The sequence below is a fragment of the Ambystoma mexicanum genome, chromosome 4p (genome assembly GCF_040938575.1).
Source record: "Ambystoma mexicanum isolate Mex_15411 chromosome 4p, UKY_AmexF1_1, whole genome shotgun sequence".
Taxonomy (NCBI): Eukaryota; Metazoa; Chordata; class Amphibia; order Caudata; family Ambystomatidae; genus Ambystoma; species Ambystoma mexicanum.
Genome location: NC_090927.1, coordinates 1,011,852,590 through 1,011,872,221, shown reverse-complemented (window position 1 = coordinate 1,011,872,221; position 19,632 = coordinate 1,011,852,590). Strand labels below are relative to the sequence as shown.

The 19,632-nt window shown below is 49.2% G+C and overlaps 1 protein-coding gene across 4 annotated transcripts in view; it reads left to right on the top strand.

Moving 5' to 3' along the window:
- Positions 1 to 19,632, top strand: part of HSF2 (heat shock transcription factor 2) — a 1,113,385-nt gene that overhangs the window by 624,229 nt on the left and 469,524 nt on the right. For all 4 annotated transcript variants that reach the window (XM_069606600.1, XM_069606598.1, XM_069606599.1 and 1 more), the window contains one exon: positions 18,430 to 18,593. In XM_069606600.1, coding sequence (XP_069462701.1) covers positions 18,430 to 18,593 — 164 coding nt within the window. The remainder of the gene's footprint in view (positions 1 to 18,429; positions 18,594 to 19,632) is intronic.

The following is a 19,632-nucleotide window of genomic DNA, read 5'->3' as shown; positions in this document are numbered from 1 at the left end:
GGATCAACGCAGTGTCAGTGCACTGTTAGGGAGAATTCCCACCTTAGAGACCCCCAGCAACTTTGCTGGATTTTGAGGACTTGATTTTTTTTTTTTACCTGGAGAGTCTCTTTTTCCCCCCCCTCTCCCTCGTGTACTCTGCTTAGGGGATCCAAAAGTATTTGCCTGCTTAAGAATATTTGGGATGTCTTGTTGTTCTAATCTTTTCCTTTTGTCAACTGCTAAGAGTATTCTAAATGCAAACAGTGAGATATTAATGTCCCCAGCACCCTAGCTATTGAAGTCACCTGAGGGTGTAGGTTGTGTCTGTGGGCCATCCCAAAAGGGTCTTTACTGGTTTAGAAACTAAATGTGTACAGTATTGACATGCATTTGTGTGTTACTATTATATTGCTCCCTTCTGAATAAGGCTTATTCTAACTGACTGATACATTAATAAGTGTATATTTAAGAAACCTTGAGTGTAAGTGTTTAGTTGAAGACTTGTCACTGTGAATCTCTGTGTAACTCCCCTACAGCTCACATTGACCCCTCTTCAGATGTAACGCTCACCTTATTCCCACGGAGGCGCTGGTCCCGGCTGAACTGTTATAGTCTCTTCAATTGAGAAGCGTAGAGCTCGGATGACTCTCTGGACTGGGCTTCCTCTTATTGACCGTCTGGCTTGCAGGGTAAGGTTTCTGCAGGCGGAAGAAAAAAGGGTTAATGACCGTTTGGCTGGACTTCCTCCTCACTAATCGCCAACTCTCCGAAAGTCCAATGTCCTGGTGAGCTCTCACCTTAGGCGTATAAATGCTGGGCTCTCCATCCTGCGACTTATGCAGGGGTGCGTGGGTTCCAGTTACGTCACTGGAGGTCCTCAAAGTCTTTTGTGGCCTTAGAAGTGGCACAGGTGCTGAGATGCCAAAAGGTGATGCCGCCGTTACTGCATGAGCGGATGCCAGTAGGTATAAAGAGTTTATAGTCTTGAAGAGATGGGCACCTTTAATGAAGTCTTTGCATTGTCTTTTTCAGGTGCCTGGATGCTGAGGGCGTGGTCACTGAGAGCGCGACACGTGCGGTTGTACGTAGGTATGGGAATTTCAATGACACCTCAATAAAGTCCCTTGTTTTCTGTTTTCAGGTCTTGAGATGTTGCGGGCGTTGTTCGTCCGTTGCCGTTGCACGTGTGAAGTACGTGAGTATAATGATCTGTGACCTTATTATAGCACCTCTAACAATGTTCTTTTCTTATTTGCAGGTGTCGGGACCTTGCGGGCGTTTTCCCAGTCGCGGATGCACGTGGGGAAACACGTAAGTGTTAGGCTTTCTTGCAGTCTTTAATGGCACTTAATGTCTTTTCTTGTTTTCAGGTGCCGGGCTGCTGCGGTTGAAGAGATCGTAATATGCGCACAAAAGCAGGTAAGAAAAGTAAATGCGGCCGCCTTCACCCGATTCCTACTTAACAATGTTCTTTGTCTTTACAGGTGCCGTTAGGCTGCTGAAGAGAAGGCCGCGAAGAATCCGTGAAAGCACAGATGGATCAGGTAAGCGAGCGCGGCTGCGAACGTGTTGCAACTTGCTAACCTTATGTTTCTTTTGCTTGCAGGTTCTGCCGGTGTCTGGATTCCTGGATGGTAAGTATAGTTCTCGTGTCTTTCTTCCACAGGTTGCTGAGCTGAAGCTGGAGATGTCACTGGAATGCTGGAGCTGACTCGGTGAGCGTCCTGCTGCAGATGCAGAATAACGCGAAGCACGTTTTCCCAATCGGGTGTGGTTTAAATAGTGTTGGCGCGATTGGGTGTCTTCTTCCTCAACCTCGCCCAGGTAAAAGAGTTCCTGTGTTCCAGAGCTAAGGAGTGGCACCAGCCCCACCCAGGTAAGAAAGTAGTCCCAGTTCAGGGAATAGTTCCTCCCAGCAGAAGGCTGGGGACTTCATCCTGCCAGCATTTGCAAAGGTGAGTATGCAGCATGGTCTGCTACAGGTAGGTCCACCCAAGCACCTTTGCAAGAATTATGAGCCTGGCGCCCCTGGCGCTGGGACTGAGGTTCCTTATGAGCCTGGCGCCAGAGGCATGGTCCAAAGGGCCCCAATAGGGGTTTGCTGGAGCCGGGGACGAGGGTCGTGAGCCTGCTTCCGGGGATGCTGGGCTTGACTTGGCTTCTCGGGAGCAGTGCTCATGACATCAGATAAGCCTCGCTGCTCAACCTGCTACCGAAACTGCATAATACAAACATATACGAAAGGTTGGGTTTCCTATACCAGTAGTCGGAGTTGTGAATAGGGGACCTAAAGGGTACTGCATACAAGCTTTGCCTAACACACTTAAGCCACATTGGCTGGGAACTCAAGTTAGTTGGTAACAGGTGACTGTGTGGAGTTGGGGCCGCTAGACGACTCGGCAGGCATCTGATGCGGGGATTGCAGAGTTTGTGTTGGCATCGAGCGAACTCTGAGATGCTCAGGCAGTAGAGCGTCTAAGTCAAGGATGACTCCAGTGGTCCCCCTGCAGCAGCTTCAAAGGTACCCAAACCGGCATTGAGATGCAGGGAGTGTCAGGGTTACTTCTTTGGTTCTGTGGTTGCTGGGAGACCCCGTCCAGGGTTTCCATGGACAAGGTGTGGTGTTCTGTTCTGCACTCCCACTCCATCGAGCTTGGCTGCCACCTACTTGACTATGGTTTTGAATCCAGTTCAGTCACTAGAGGCCTTGGTCCAGCAGCAGTTCACCCGCACTATTCCCTGGGGACAGTTAGGAGACGGTGCTCGCCTCTGCCTCAAATGCCTTTGTCTTCACCTTTATGGCAAAAGACTTTGAAATAGCCAGTATTTCCAGAGGGCCAGTGAATCTTTCTTGCCCATGTAAGAGTCCAAAGATGAGTCTGAGAAGGAGAGGCCTTTTAAAGGCAAAATGTCACAGGGTGATTGGTCCAAAGAAAGCCTGTTCTAAGGGGTAGATTCCAGGTTGCTGTAATAGGTATCCTTTGCCTTATGGCATTACATCAGAATGCCTTGCCTACAGGAAATTGAGGAACAGGAAGAGGTAGAAAACCTCACCTTTCCCTCCTGGCTAGTCTATCTCCGCCCCCTTCTCCTACTTGCTGACTCCAAGGGGACTCAAGTGGTCAGCACCCTAGGCGGGAGGCTTTTGTTATGTCAGGGCTGCCTTTGAAGCACCGGTTCCCAGGAGACCTCTTGGGAGAGGTTCCTGTACCACCCTGAGTGAGGTGCTATCCTTCCTGGAGGAGAATCGCAGGCAGCACTGGCCATCGTTTCACATGGTTGTAGTGGAGGGAGTCAGGCCAGATAATGAACATCAGTTATCATAGCTGGGCCCCGCTCACAGAGCCAACACTAGTGTGAGATCAAATTGATGTGGCAGCATGATTGTATGCTCTTAGTAGGCGCCACACAACCTATCATGGCTTGTATTTTAAGATGTACTTGCCAACGGACTGAGTAAGGGATACACTTAAGTTTGAAAACCAAGGTTTAGGAGATAAAAATGCTCCAAGTGCCTGCAGGAAATGTGTTTCAGCAGCAGTTCGGAATGTCCATATGACCTTTAAACCTGCCCTGTGCTACTGAAGGCATGGTGGTGTAGACTAAGGCATATGTGTGCACTATAATTTTGGCATTAGTATTTATGAAAGGGGTGGTCTGATTTGCAGACCTCTTTCAGAAACCGAATTATCAGCATCATTCTTTTTTTTTAAATAAAAATCAAAAATGCTTGGGCTATTCCACCCTCACCAGATGGCATTCTGAGACAGTGGGTATAATGAGCATCACAGAGGTTGCTGAAATAATTCAATTCACTTTATTTGACCAAAGAATGGCAAAGAAAGCCCTGCACAATATGCCTGAACCGTTGGACACTACGTGATGCAGACTGGACACCATGATATTAAGACGCTGTATGTGTAGAAGAACTGAAATCAGGAATCGCTATTATCCTCTTGTAAAAAAGACGCCAACTGTGATTCTTTTAAGGCAATACTAAGGAGAACTGGCTCTTGTTTATTTTATTTATTTTTATTTATTTATTCCTATAGCGCCGAAGCCCGCAGGCATCAGGGCGCATTACATGAAGACAAGGACAACAGAAAAGTGACGGGACAGTAGAGTAAGATTACTGGTTCTGAGTAGATTACATTAAATGGACATTAGCATTTATGCTGGTCCTTTATTTGAACAGTGTCTTCAGTTTCCTCCTAAAGGATAGGCAGTTAGATTCTAGCCTTATGCTGTTTGGGAGCTCGTTCCACTTAGATGCCGCTTTGGTAGGGAAGGCTCATCCAAGTCCATTGGCTTTTTTGGAGTGAGTTACTTTCACGAACCAAGGCATAAATTAGTTTTCAAAAATTGATTAGCAGAGTTAGCTATACATTTTTGATTAGCAAACAGACACCTTTCATTAGCAATTTTGTACTAATGTTGTTAATGGCACCAGAATGTATTTGTACCCAAGAAATGAAATGAACAATAATACCTCAGTTTTGTGTACCGCTGAAATAAGACATTGAGAGGAGTCAGGCCATGCAAATTCTTTAAAATTCAGCTAGACCTACAGGTAGGGTAACTTAGTTTACCTATTCACCTAAGAGAATTACACTCGATCCATAGCAATGGAGGACAACACATTTAAAATCCGATTTCTGTAAAATGGTGCATGTCGCTACAAACCCGATTTATGTTTGGCACACTGCTACCACCCAGAGGCCAGCCATGGGTAGCGAAACATTTATTTGACATTCACTGCAAACAGTGAATGTTAAATAAAAGTTGCAAACCTATCTTGCAAATGCTACTCGCCCTTCATAATGACTAGCCATAGATGAGTGTTTGTAAAATGTAAAAGGTTAGCTGCATGAATGGACACATAAACGTAGATATGATAAAAAAAAAGGCTATGAAAACAGTTAGGCCAGCTGTCTCCTGCATGTGGGAAGAAATAATGCAAACATAATCCTAAAGCAAAGGGAGCTCTGGAGGCTAACTACAGTGTTTGGTATTGCAGAGACTGGATGGAACTATTGATCACTACTTTGCGTAAGCTTCTAGTTTGCTTTGTGTACTCATTGTGTAAGAAGAAAGAAAGACTTAGCAAAATAGATTGCGTAGCAGGCAGAGAACTGGGCAAACTAGGTAGAATATTGTAGTTTGTGGACATCCCACTTTCAGGGTACCTGGTATAAAGCAACACAGTGATAATCTAGAATGTCAAGGAGTATGGGTTCGCTCATGGGTTGAGCACTAGTTGCAAGATGTATGCAACCTGCAGGTTACAGAACTAGGTTTGCAATCAAAAGCATTTGTTCATGTGATCATGTACACTTTTGAAAGTGTTTACTCGTCAATATGGATACCCAGTGATAATATTGCAGGAAATATGAACGACTGAATTTACAAGAGTTTAGGAGTAGGGGAGGTCCCCGCGAAAAAAGGTATTTTTGCAATGGGCAATGTAAAAGGCATGTGAATATTTTTTCTTGCAATATTTATAGCACTTTGTAATGGTACGTCACTGTAATTTCATCAATACAATCACAGAAAACCCTCAATATATGATACATCGTCCCGAGCAAAATTAAATATAGTTGAGGCTATGAAATTTAGATCCACTAACCTAAACTTTACTGTAAGCATGGAGATGATGCAGTGTTTTACAGTATCAATATTGTAATGATGCATTATGCAACAACTTGCATTTTAGGAATGGATTGCACGACTGTCTTTTAAAAAAATATAAAGTTGACACATACTGGTCTTTGGCAGACAGAATATAGAAAGCTTAATAAAAATCATCTTGATTACTCCTGGTTTGCCTAGCACTCCCACACATGCCTTTGGCACTGAAGTGTAAAGTAGATGATTACTGCTGCACTTTCTCTGCATTAGCACTTGAAGTAAAGGGAAAAAGAGGGCTGAGAGAACACAGAGGGCAAGAAAGGAATGTAGGGCGAGCTGTGCTTTCATTGAAGAGGGCAACTTAAATACCTAGCTTTGGTACACAAGTGTCCATTTGATTAGCAAACCTACAGATATGCATAGCAGATTTCTATGCAACACTGCTTATTTTATGCCTTGCGAACCCTTGCGCCTTGGATCTTAAGGTGTGGCAAGGTTTGTATGTGGTTATTTGCTTTTTTAGGTATACGGGTGCGGATCCAAATATACAGTGATGGACAATGGTCATTGCTTTAAAGGTGATCCGGTCTTTCAGGGCTAACCAATGAAGGGACTTTGTCTTCTGTGATATGATGTTCCCTACTTTTCCTGGTAATTGCCCTTACTGCATTGTTCTGTATGACCTGACATTGTTTGATGCATTTTTTATTGGCCCCCAAGAGTAGTCCAGTCTGGATAAGATGGTGGCTCTGGCGATAATGGTGCTGTTTTGTTGACTGAATAATGGCCCGATCCGGCTTAGCAGCTTTTGGTGGTATCAGCAATTGTTTTTCAGATATGTTACATGGGCTTCCGCTCCCAAGGATGCTTGCAGGTGGACACCTAATGTCTTGACCTTATCAGAGACCCTTACGTTTGTGTCTTTGATCTTAAAGGTGGTGTATTCTGTGTCTAGTTTAGCTCTTGCCTGTCTAGTTTAGCTCTTGCCTGGTGTGATCCAAAGATCATGAGCTCAGTCTTGCTTCCCTTGAAGCAAAGCCAATTTGTCATCGTCCTGGCTTCGATGGTGCTGTAGATGCAAGCAAGCTTATTATTGTCAGTGGTATGACAGCTGGTCAGTTCGATAACAAGTTGTGTATCGTCTGTGAAATTTGTAAAGACGACCCCTAAGAGGGGCGTGGCCTGGAGCCATGATGGTTGGATCAGCTCCATAAGAGCTCCCGGTTTACGCCATGCATCCTACGATAACGATCCGGTGAAAGACGAGCCGCAGTTTATCCAGACAGGGCTCCTGATGGCTAAAGCGACCCGGCACAGAAGGGTCTAACCCCGGTTGCTCCACGACACCGGGAACCCGATGCAAATCGAGCCCGAAGCTGCCCCGCGGGGCAGCGGTAACCACTCTCAAAACGGTGGGGATCTCCAGGAAGTTCGCCTAACGGCTATGGAGGCTCACTGCGGCGCAAGCAGCCCCCTGAGTGGGGGAACCGCCAACCTACTGTGCGCGTCACCCAGGTGGAAGGAAGCACCTGCAGCGAATAAATACAGCCAAGACACCCAAGCCGAAGCAGTAAAACGACAGTGTCACCCTCGGCAAGTGGCCTCACCGAACCAGACACAGCACACCGGCGCTGAGACCACGGAATCCATCAAGCACCAGCGAACCGAGCGAGCCATCACCCACAGGGGGGTCACACTCTAAGCACCCCAGAAAGGCAACCCATCGGAATCAAGCCGAAGCGCAGAAGGGGCACAACCAACAAGAGGAGACAAAGTGGCAAACGCCACCCAACGCACTCCAGGGACTAGATAGCATCCCGAGTGGCACGCAGGGCTGTGAATGTGAGAGGCGGGGATACTGGCAGCTGCGGGCCGCGGTCAGGCGATTTCCCCCTTGCCGAAGCCACTGGAAAACAAAGCGGTCCGAGGTGGGGGCGGTCCAGGGCTCCCATAGCTTTCCAGCACCAACACTGAGCCGTGCTGCTGGGCTGCGTGGCATAGCAGGCAACCCACACCCCCTCCGGCATGGAGGACAGCGGCCCCAGACAGACTGGGAGTAGTGAGGTGCTGGGGATCGCAACGGCCCTGAGCCCTAGTCGCACAACATACAGCGACCCCGGGGAAGCACGGAGAAGCACGCCACCTCCTTAATCCCTGCTTCCACCACTGAAGCAGAGCCAGGGCAACAAACGCGTCCTGCCCCCTCCCACCAGCACCAATTCCCCCCCCCCCGGTCCACAACGGGCAAGACAGATGTGGGGAGCGCCTAGCCAGTTGAGTTGCAATACCCTAGCTCCTGCCGGGCGACAAACTCATAGCGGGAGAACTAGCCCGCTCAATGGAACACCCCCCCGCCCCCTCCGTCAACTCCCCACACTGGAGCGGCTCCGAGCTGGGGGCCTATTAAACAGAAGCAGCCTGGGCACCCTCATGGCACTCTCACGTCAACGGAAGCATTGAAATCCTAACGGCAACCGCGAGGGAGAGGAGTGAGAGGACGACCCCTGAAGCAGCCACCCACCAACAAGCGCTGGGCACACGCCACACATCACACTCGAGACCAAAGAGCCAGGCCACGATGCCACCCAACTTGCAAGACCCCCGAGGGGAACCCCACTATAGGATCACGCAGATAGGAGTAACTTACCCTTCAGCAATTAGACCCAAACCCGCCAAGCAACAGCGCAAACAATGGCAGCTGGGAGCAAGATAGACCAGCCAACCTTCTGAGAATCCGGTCCGCCGGGTCATACCCGCACAGCCTCACCCAGTTGAGGCCCGCAGCAGGGTCTCACCCAAACTCTCATTGGAAGGGCTCGGGCCATCACCATACAAGCCCACAAGGGTGTCATAAAACCCCATACAAGCACAAGCAGCCCACAACCTGGGAACCACTTCGCCTCCCACTGGTAGCCAGCCTAGAACACTCGCGCTAGCACCCATGAAGGAGTGAGGGCCATACCCAAGAAGCCTCAGGAGGAGAGTAGCCACTCAACACTGGCGGGCCCCGGCCAGCAGAGTGTCCCACCAAAGGCAGCCAAGCAAACCTGAACAAAGCCCCCCCCTCCACCTTCAAGGCAACGAGTGAACACCCAACTAACCTCCCCTATAACCCCAGCACGCGTATCCGCGCGACAGCCTGGAACTCACCATGGTAAAAAAGACAACTAAGCAAGCAGGCATTGCAACCCTGCTATCCACCCCTACGCCAGATAGATCCAGAAGAGGGGACCGCCTGGAGCCAGGAGACCCAACCACCGAGAGCACACAAGCAGAACCACTCTGGGAAGCCCCAAGTCAGACTGTCACGAAATCTGACCTCCAGGACCTTCTGGCGGCACTAATCAAAATATTCCAGAGGGGCACTGAAGAGCTGAAGAGCACCATCACGGTCCTGGAAACGAGAGTAGGGGAACTGGAGACCAGAACTACGGAAGTAGAAGCAACCATATGTGAGCACAGCTACGAGATTGAGAAGGGGGCAGACAGGCTAGCCGCATTAGAAGCCAGATGTGAAGCCCTTGAACTCAAACAGGAGGACTCAGAGAACCGCTCCCGCCGAAATAATATACGCCTGAGAGGAATCCCCACATTCCTTCCCAGCTGCGGACCGAGAGCATTACGTGAGCGACCTCTTTCGCTTCATCCTGACCCTACCGGATCACTCCCCCCTGGTGATCGACAGGTTCCACAGAACCAGAGTAAGATCCACCTCCCCGGCCCCGCCAGATGTCCTCGCTAGACTACACTATTTCAAAGTTAAGGAAGAAATCATGTTGGAAGTGAGAAACTCTCCGCGAATACTGTTCAGAGACGCTGCCATCTCCCTATACCAAGATCTGGCCTGGATCACACTTCTGGAAAGGAAAGCACTGAAGCCAGTCACGGAATGGCTGAGGGACAAAGGCACATCGTACCACTGGGGCTTGCCCACAGCCCTAATTTTCACATGGAATGGGAGCGTCCGCCAGATACGTGAAGTGCACGAAGCTGAGAGACTGCTGAACCCAGGAGCGTGTGAAGGAACCAACAACGAGGACGCTCTCCCAGAACAGGAAGAACCCCAAGATTCCAACTGTTCATGGTCGCGAGTTGAGAGGCGTCGCCGGCGAATCAGGGGCCCCCCCACTCAGAAGCAAATGGCCAAGTAAAGATGGCTAAAGCAGGACGACACCGGTGCCCCAAGCCCCGGGATCCAACAAGCATCACCAAGTGCCAGTCGCCAGCCACAACCGCTGGCCACATGTCGTATTCCCGAAGCTAAACAACACTCAGCTCTTACTCTCAGCTTTCATCGCCATACAGCAGAGGCCGAAAGGCCTCATCCTCAGCAGGATGCGTTGGCCCAGCCACAGCCCCCGTTGGTTGAAGGCTGGCCCAAACAACCAAGTTTTGTTCTGTTAGGGGGGGGAAGAGGGGTGGACACCGAAAGGGGCACAAACCGCCAAGACAGGAGCCAACCAAACCGACGACCACAAGGGCAGGAGGCCATGGAGCATAACAGCACCCACCAGCCACACCCAGACCACCCCAAACACCAATAAAAAAATCTGACTATGATCACCTGGAATGTCCAAGGCTTAAATTCCCCCTGGAAACGGAAGTCTGTGGAACACCGCCTAGCTCAACTGGAAGCAGATATAGTCTGCCTACAAGAAACCCACCTCCTAACCGCAGACGAGCGACGTATCGAATACCAAAGATTCCCTAAAAGATATTTTGCATCCTCTGGACAGAAGAGAGGAGGGGTGGCGATCTTGCTCAGCCAGTCAGGGACTCTGTCAAGGGGTCACATTCAAGCGGGACCCTGAGGGAAGGTTTCTACTAATCAGGGTCCTCTTAATTGAACTCCCAATAACTATCATAGCGATTTATTGCCCGAATGAAGCCCAGGAGCGCTTCCTGTGCAGGATTCTCCCAGTGATAACGTCCTTCACAGAAGGCAAGCTGCTAATTGGTGGCGACTTCAACCTCACCCCTGGTCTAACTACGGACAAAATCCTACCGCCCACAGGAACAGATTTCTCAAACACTGGGGCTCGCAGAATTTTTGAGAGACGGGAACCTTCTTCTCGCATGTACACAGGGGCCTCTCCAGAATAGACCTCCTACTCGTACAAGCGCGCTGTTCCCCTGCATCGCAGACATTCACATAGGGCTAAGGGTAATCCCAGACAACGCCCCAGTCATTGCACAGCTCCAGATAGAGGGTCTACCAACACCGAAGCACAGGACCTGGAAGCTGCAAGACTACCTCCTCGCGGACATAGCAGACAGCCAGGAACTATCGGAAGCGCTAATCAACTATTTCACAGAAAACGTAGGCAAAGGGCCCACGGAGGCTGCGGTATGGGACGCCATGAAGCCGGTGATTCGAGGAGTGGCCAGTAACTGTTCAGCGGCACACAGGCACAGACACCAGCGCGAACTAGAAGAACTGGAATCGGTGGTGGCACAGAAGGAGGCAAACCACCAAAAACGTCATCAACAAGGTCATGGAATGAGCTACGCAAAGCGAAAGTCATCCTGGAAATGCACCTGGCAGACCGAACAGACCGAGCTTTAACATACACGAAACAATATTACTACCTGAACACCAACAAAACCAACCGCCTACTTGTGAACAAGCATAAGAAAGTACACACCAGAAACAACATCAGTCCTATGGGATCCTCCGTTGTTCGGACCCCGAAAAGCTATCCATCATGACCGCGCACCACAGAAACATAATGTCAGAGAAGCCCACAGAGGCGGCAGCACACACCACCTACCTGCGAACGGTCCCACGGCCCCTCCATCCGCAGATCGACACCCTGGAGGATCCCGTTTCCCCGGAGGAGGTATCGGAAGTGATCCGCTCAATGAAGAATACGGCCCCTGGCCCCGACGGAGTGCCGGCACCATTCTACAAAAAATATAACCGTATCCTGCCCACTGTCGCCTCTTATCTTTGCGCTGTCAATGGAACTGTTCGCCACCAGGATCCGACAGAGCACCGTAATCCAGGGTCTCAAGTTCAAGAACGACACTAATAAAGCGGCCCTGTATGCTGATGAGGTGCTTCTGAAGCTATCACAGCCAGGCACATCCCTGACGGTGCTATGGGAAGAGATGAACAGCTTCAAAGCGGCATCAGGATTCTCAATCAACCTCAAGAAATCCATAGCACTGGGCATCAACATCCCGAAAGCAAGGCTGGACTAACTATCAGCTGGTCTCCTGATCCCATGGGCCAGATCCCACCTAAACTACCTAGGCATCCGCCTGCCCAATCTAGCAGAACGCACCTACAAGTTAAACTTCCCGCCCCTTCTGAAAGACCTGCAATCGGATATGTCCCGCTGGCAAGATCAAGCAATATCCTGGCTGGGGAGGATCACGACAAAATGAACTTGATCCCCAGACTGATCTACCATTGTTAAGCCCTCCCAGTAGCAGTCCCCAAAAAAGCCATGCAGAAACTTCAAGCAAACATGCTAAAATTCGTTTGGGGGGGGGAGAAGCCCCGGGTGACTAGGAAAAGTCCTGCTCAGGAGCCCCGGGTCAGGAGGCTTGGGAGTCCCCGAGGTCGAGAGGTACTGCCTAGCCGCCCAGCTCTCTGCGGCATTTAGGTGGCAACCGGGCACCGTCAGACCCCGTTGGCTGAAGCTGGAGGAGGACTGGAGCCAATACCCTTTAGAATCCCTCCCACACATCACATGGCCCAAGCACCCCCCAGGCGTTGGACCCATATCAACCACTAGGAACACAGTAGACCGCTTTAAGCAGGAAGCCAGGAAGTGTAAATGCAGAAGCACGGCAGGCCCGCTCTCTCCGGTTTGGGAGAACCCTGACTTCACCCCAGGTCGGGGGCAAAACGCTATATCCAGCTGGAAGGCGGGGGGCGGTCTGAAGCACGTGTCAGACTTCTATGAGGGGGACACCCTACTTACGTTCGAGGACTCCAAAAGGAAATTCCAGGTCCCAGAAGGCGAGAGGTTCCGCTACGCTCAACTCCGGCACTGGTTGTCCCATGACATAATGAGGACGCACAGGCACAGAGAACTCGCAGCACTGGAACGCACACTAGTGGCAACCCCACCCAAGGGGAAGATCTCAACCCTGTTCAAGCTACTGGACAAGACAGACCCCGAATCCAAGGAACCCTATATGAAACGGTGGGAGAGAGATCTGGGCAGGGAACTAGATGCGACCAGCTGGGACCGCATCTGGACAAGAACCCACAAGACCTCCAAATGCATGACGAATAAAGAGGGAGCTATAAAGGTTTGCTACAGGTGGTACATGACACCAGAAATTCTACACAAATGCAACCCTGCTATACCGCCACACTGCTGGAGAGGCTGTGCAGAGACGGGAACGCTGTTTCACGTCCTCTGGAAATGCTCGAAAGCGGAAAGATTCTGAAGGGAAGTCCTGGAACAAATCCGACGGATCACGGGCCTATCGATCCCGTGGGACCCAGGCATTATCCTACTGGGAGACACGGGAGATGGTCAGTTCCCGAGGACTGGTAACCTGGTGGATCTCTGCACACACTTATTAACTGCAGCCACAATCTCAATCGCCAGGCTGTGGAAACTTCCGGAGGGCCCAGCGATCCCGGTGTGGTGGGTCAAGTGCTGGCATATTGTCGCAGCCGAGAAAATCACAGCCATCTGCCTGGGCAACAGAAACCAGTTTCACAACATCTGGGACCCACTCTTTGACTTTGTGCAGAGATTTCCAGGCGTGGCCAAACAGCCACCAGCGCTCCGCTGGCTGACGTAAATGGACTAACAGACCAACTTCCCTCTCGGCCCATCGATACGCCGGTCGAACCAACCACGATCATTGAACTAAAGCCCTGTAACGCTAATATGAGTCGGCCGCAACCACCCCCTGGACCACCCCGAAAACACTCCCCCCCCCACCCCCCTCCACCCACCCCCCACCCCACCCCACCCCCACGTTTACATTCGCCTCCGTTGAGGTTATGTTAATTTTGTTTGTTACTCATTAGCAAAATGTCACAAAGGATAGTGAAGCTTTTGTTATTTATAAATGCCAATAAAAAGTAATGTTGAAAGAACCTGAGTTTCGCGGTTGGCGACTCGCACTTTCAGTTTCGGGTCCTGCCGTTCGGATTGACCTCCGCCCGAGGGTTTTCACCAAGCTCATGGTGGTGGTGGCAGCGCATCTCAGGTAAGGGGGGATTCACGTCTACCCCTACCTGGACGATTGGTTGATCAGGGGGAGCTCTCCCGAGCAAGTCCTGGATCATCTGTCCGTCACCTGCCACTCCCTTCACAGGCTGGGCTTCTCCCTCAATTTAAAGAAGTCCCATTTGACGCCAACACAGCGGCTCCAGTACATCGGAGCAGTGCTCGACACTTCCCTGGGGCAGTGTTTTCCTCCCCAGGTGAGGGCTCTTCACATTCAGCAGATGGTGCACAAGTTTCAGCATGCCCAGACGCTCCCAGCGTTCGAGTTCTTGAGGTTGCTCGGCCTCATGGCATCCTGCATTCTTCTGGTGCCAGAGGCTCGCCTGCGGATGAGATCTCCAGCGTTTCCTCCAGTCCCCTTCATCCCGCAAGTGCTGCGGAGGTTACGGAAGTTCGGTTCCCGGATGATCCTCATTGCTCCGGCGTGGGCTCGGAGGACGTGGTGCCCGGACCTTCTCGACTTGTCCATCTGCCCTCCATGTCGTCTTCCCTACCGAGACGATCTGCTCTCACGGGAGGGGGGTCAGGTTCTCTATCCAGAGGTCAGATCCCTCAACCTTCACGCTTGGCTTCTGAAAGGTTGAGGTATAAGGATTGGGACCTCCCTGAAGACGTGATGGAGGTGTTGCTTTCGGCCCGAAGGCCAGCAACAAAGTCTCTGTACCGTTGCCGTTGGCGTAAGTTCTGCGACTGGTGCAGAGTTCAGAATGTGGATCCTTTTGCATGTGACATCCCCATGGTTCTGTCCTTTTTACTTTCTTTGGCCCACAGGGGCTTGCAAGTGGGTACCATTAAAGGTTACCTGGCGGCGCTGTCCATCTTTAAGCGCTCGTCTGAAGAGTGTTCTTACTTTAAAATCCCTTTAATTTCACAGTTTCTGAAAGGGCTCACTAATGTGTTCCCTCTGTCACCTTTCCTGGTGCCCGGTTGGGATTTAAACCTTGTTCTTAAGTTTCTTATGGGTGCTCAGTTTGAGCCTTTACATTCTTGCCCTTTGAGGCTGTTAACTCTGAAAACTGTGTTTTTAGTTGCGGTTACTTCCGCTCGCAGAGTGAGTAAGTTACAGGCACTTTCAGTTAAGCCACCCTTCACTGTATTTCACAAGGACAGGGTTGTCCTTAGAGTTCGTCCTTCTTTTCTTCCGAAGGTAGTGACGGAATTTCATTTGGCCCAGAAGGTTGTTATTCCGGCATTCTATCCTCCTCCGCATCCTGGTAAGGAAGAGGAGAGGCTCCATAGGCTTGATCCTAGGAGAGCTTTAAGCTTTTATGTTTCACGCATGTCCCGGGTCAGAGTGGACGATCAACTCTTTATTGGTTACGCTGGAAAGCGTTTGGGGCAAGCTGTGACAAAACAGACTGTCTCGCTGGATTATTTTGGCCATCTCGGAGTGTTACCGCTTGGTGGGTAAGGACCCACCGGCTGGCTTGCGGGCCCATTCTACCAGGGGTATGGCTGCATCTACTGCCCTGCAGAGGGGTGTTCCTATTCGCAACATCTGTGATACAGCCACCTGGGCTTCAGTACATACATTTGTACGTCACTATTCCCTCGATTCCATCCGAGGACAGGATCTGCCCTTTAGCAAGGCGATCCTTTGCTCTGCTATTTGATTGGCCATTTCTCTGGGTTACTGCATACAAGGCATGGATCCTGAGGCTGAAGACAAGCTGCCCTCTCGAACAGAAGAATCGACGAGGAGGAAGAGGAGAGATGTACGCAGTCACTTCCAGATGACCGCAGATGCCTTCTGAGTAATCGCTGCCGTCAGGCTCCTTCCAAGCGTCAGGAGAGCCCCAAAAAGGAAGACTTTCCAATCTGTCCGAAGACGACCTGCATTTCGAGCAATCCCATGACGAGCTGTGACCTTTACGGACTGCAAACCATCAATACCCTGGGACCCGTGACCACTGTGCAGTGCATCACTTTCCAAAGATCGAATGCTCCCGAAACTTTGGTGGACTCCTTCTGTACATCCTGAGGCAAGATTCCACCCCTTGAAGTCCTATGCCAAAATCACAGAACCCTGAAGAATCCTTTGTCTGAAACCTCTTCACTCGATGGCTGCTGCGATGTTCATTCCAGTGTCCCTTTTTTAATCTACTTGACCAAGAATCCATTGTCCGGGTCTGCTGCTGCTATTGCATCTGCTTCTTCACTCCTAAGGAACTGTGAGACTCTTGGTAGAACTTACCTAGAGTTGCTTTGCTGCTTCTGTGTTGCTTGAGTGCTGATTTGTGTGTTTGTGAGTTTGCCCATACACGTTCGCCCAGGCTTAACGCGTGTGTCTCTACTGGGAGCCTACTCCAAAGATCCTGACCCTTTTTCCCTGATAGAGTTTATTTACTTGCTACTGAATACTTTGTCTGGAACTTTTGGACTTTCTACATCTTGGGCCTTGCCCGTTTTGCCTTCCAATCTGACTCCGAGACTCTCATAACTAGATAGGGGATGGACTGCTAAAGCCTAAGGCCTCTGTGAAATAATCAAGTATTTACCTGCTTTATGTTGGTTTTGTTTCATCCAGTTGTACCTGAAACCAATATTCTGTAAGTTATTTCAAACGTTTTACTTAAGTTTAAATTTCATGCTGCCATTATACAAGTATTTTATTTATTTTTATTTTAATGTTTGCTTGTTAGGCGTTTATACAATAAGAAAATACTGTTTCAAAGCGCCCAGAGGGCAAGGGAGGGAGCAGGAGTGGGAAATACATTAAAGTACATTAAAACACAAAATATAAGAGCAGTGGGGGGGAAGAGGAAAACAGGACAAACCTACTATGCCTTGTGAGTATTCAGAACGTGCAAGTGCAGCAAGGAAGAATGCAGTGCTGTGGAGTCTGAGCCCATAGGTGAGCCACAGATGAAGTGCTAGGAATGTTGAGTGCCTCACAGCCTGGAGCCACGAGGGGTGCAAGTGTGAGCCACTAGGGCGGAGGGTGTATGTGCAGATGACAGGAGCCGGGCCGTTTGGGTGCGGGAGGTCAGGGCCCCGAGGATGCATAAGGGCCCAGGACATCAATCGCAGCAACTGTGGGATTAGCATGTGAGAGAAGAAGGGAATTGGTTGTTTGTTCATAAAGCGCTTAGACACAAAATGAGTGCTTCAAGGCGCTCCAAGACGGGATGGGAACATGGGATACAATCATTCATAAGGCCTTGGAAATTCTGAATGATATACAATAATAATAAGCATACTAGGCCTAACAGCATTTCTGCTAATTTGAGTGCGTTCACCAATTGTGAGGGAAAGCACGGAGGGAGGTACGGGGGTAAATGCAAAACAAATCTGACAATAATACAAGCGTGTGATGAGCATTGAGGGTGCGAGGGAAGGGGGCAGTAGAGAGGAGAGTCTTAAGAAGCTTCTGAAATTTAAGATGATCCTGTTCAAGGCGCAGAGGGAGGGGGAGGCTGTTCCATAGGAGGGTGCCAGCTGAGGAAAGCGAACATCCACCTTCCCTCTGTTTAACGCTTTGCACACAGAGTTAGAGCCAGAGCAGCGCAGTGGTCTAGAGGGGAGAGTATTTAGTAAGATAAAGGTGAAGATAGTGTGGTCCCGAGCGAAGACCTCCTTGTGGGTGAAGCAGAGGTATTTGAATTCAATCCGTGAAGCAGCCGGGAGCTAGTGAAGAGCCAAAGTGGTCTATTTACTCTGAATAATGCCTTGGCTTTTCTGAGTTCATTATTGTGGGTTATAGTACTTACCTTTCTGAAAAATTACTTATCTTAGTTTGTATATATAAAATAAACCATTATTTTGGTGTGTTGGGGTTTCTTTGGCCTATGTGTATGATCCAAGTTCTGTGTACTGCCTTCAGCCCTGTCTCTCCCCTAAAATACGCTGAGTTGGTCAGCCATTGCTACCAACAAAACCTGTGTGGCTCAGGTCTATACTAAGAGTTGGAGCCTGGTGTCCCAAGTGTGAGTCTTCTAAAATTCTCCCGATCGGTGCACTGGACCTTTGCAATACTCCTTAACACATAGGGCATATTGCTTGCAGTTGGATCTAAAATTAAGGAAATGTTGGATTTGGATCTGCTATTTGATCATCTTTATATATTTTATGGAGCAGAGCATACTAGTCATGCAGCTGCTGGTAAATTAACGATTCTGGGAAAGTGGAATAAGTTTGAGCTCCTCCCCACCACCCACTCCACTAATGCACAAACAGAATTTGACGTAATAAAGATAGTCATACCCTTAACAATGTAGAGATTAACTGTAGCAGTGAGAGGATCTGGGAAGAGATCTGAGAACGTTTCTCTTGTCCTATTCATCTACAAGGACTACATTTGTTTGCTATTCAGAATGTGTGATCATTAATGGTTTAAATGTGCTAACTTATCATATGTGCTGTTTGTGTATGTTTAACACTCGGGTGGGAGGAGAGGAGATGGGGAGGATGTGCTGGTGGGAAGGGTAAAAGAAGATTGTTGACTACAACAATGTTGTCAGCTTTGTGTTAATGGATAAAACCTAAGAGTGTCGGGGGGTGGGAGGGAGTGAAACATTTGTGGAAGTTATGTAGGCTCCGTTGACTTTGATGAGCAAGGGGCAATGGTGGCGTGTACCCAAGGAAAGCTAGTCTTTTAATAGTGTATTTTTCACAGGAATCCATCCAAACAGCGAAGGGGTTAAAGAGAAGAGGTCAGCTCTCAGAGGACATCATAATTTACGACGTCACTGACGATCTAGTGGTCGAAGGGGAAGAAGAGACTGTAAATATCCATTCCACCCTCAAAAGAAGTGAACATTCCTCAACTGATATGTCAAGGTAAGGAAAATGATTTAAAATGACGATTCCTCAACAGACATATTAAGTAAATCAATATGCACACAAATTAAATAAGAGAAACCATGACTTTTGTTCCCTTCAAAAAGTGTTTTCATCCAGTCTAGACAAAACAATCTGAGGACCAATGTGTTTGGGATTACAACATAGTTTGTGATTTGTATCAGCTGGTGAAAAATGAGGAGTTTATTGTTCTTTACATAATTATTGTATAGTGCATTAGCTTTGCGGATATTTTCAGTCCCAGTTTGTTTTTGTTGCGGTTTTCACTTAGAGACTGTATTTTCGATCACAATAACCTTATAAAGAGGACCACACATTGGACCGATTTTAGTTGTAGTCAAGACAATAGAGACCGGCATATGCACATAGGTTCAATGGACAGTCCATTCACCCTTAACGGGAACTCTGTATCAACAGTTCAAGCCCACAACAGCTCTGCGTAACTCCTCCTAAAGGTTACTCAGAGAGTAAGGAAATGCATAACGGTCTCCCTTTGCAGTTTTTCTAGACCATATGTTGACAGTCATTGATCCATAAGCAACCTGTACAAACCCTTCATGACGCAACACCATAAGTAGTTTTTATTGGAACAATTTTTATTATTTTAAACAAACAACACTCCAGCATTACAACCATTTAGGACGTTCATAATCAATGTTAAGACATTACATTATTTAATGCTCTCCTCCATCCTCCCCCCCCCCTCCCTCCCCAAAAACTCGAGCCGTCGTATCCGTGCCATCCACCTGAGCATCTTCAGGTGTCTCAATTATCGTCAACTCATCTCAGTCTTCCATTTCGTGATTGACCTGGTGGGGGTTTGCCATCAAAGTCACCAATTGTCTCCAGGCTATCAGGGGGCCCACCTCTTCCTCCCCCCTTCTAGTGACTGCTTCATACCAGGCCGCAGTTTCTACTTCAGCCCATTTCAGGAGGTCTGCCCACCACATCTCCACTCTAGGCCGGTGGGCCGCTTTCCAGCACATTGCAATTCTGCGCTTGGCCAGGATACAAGCCA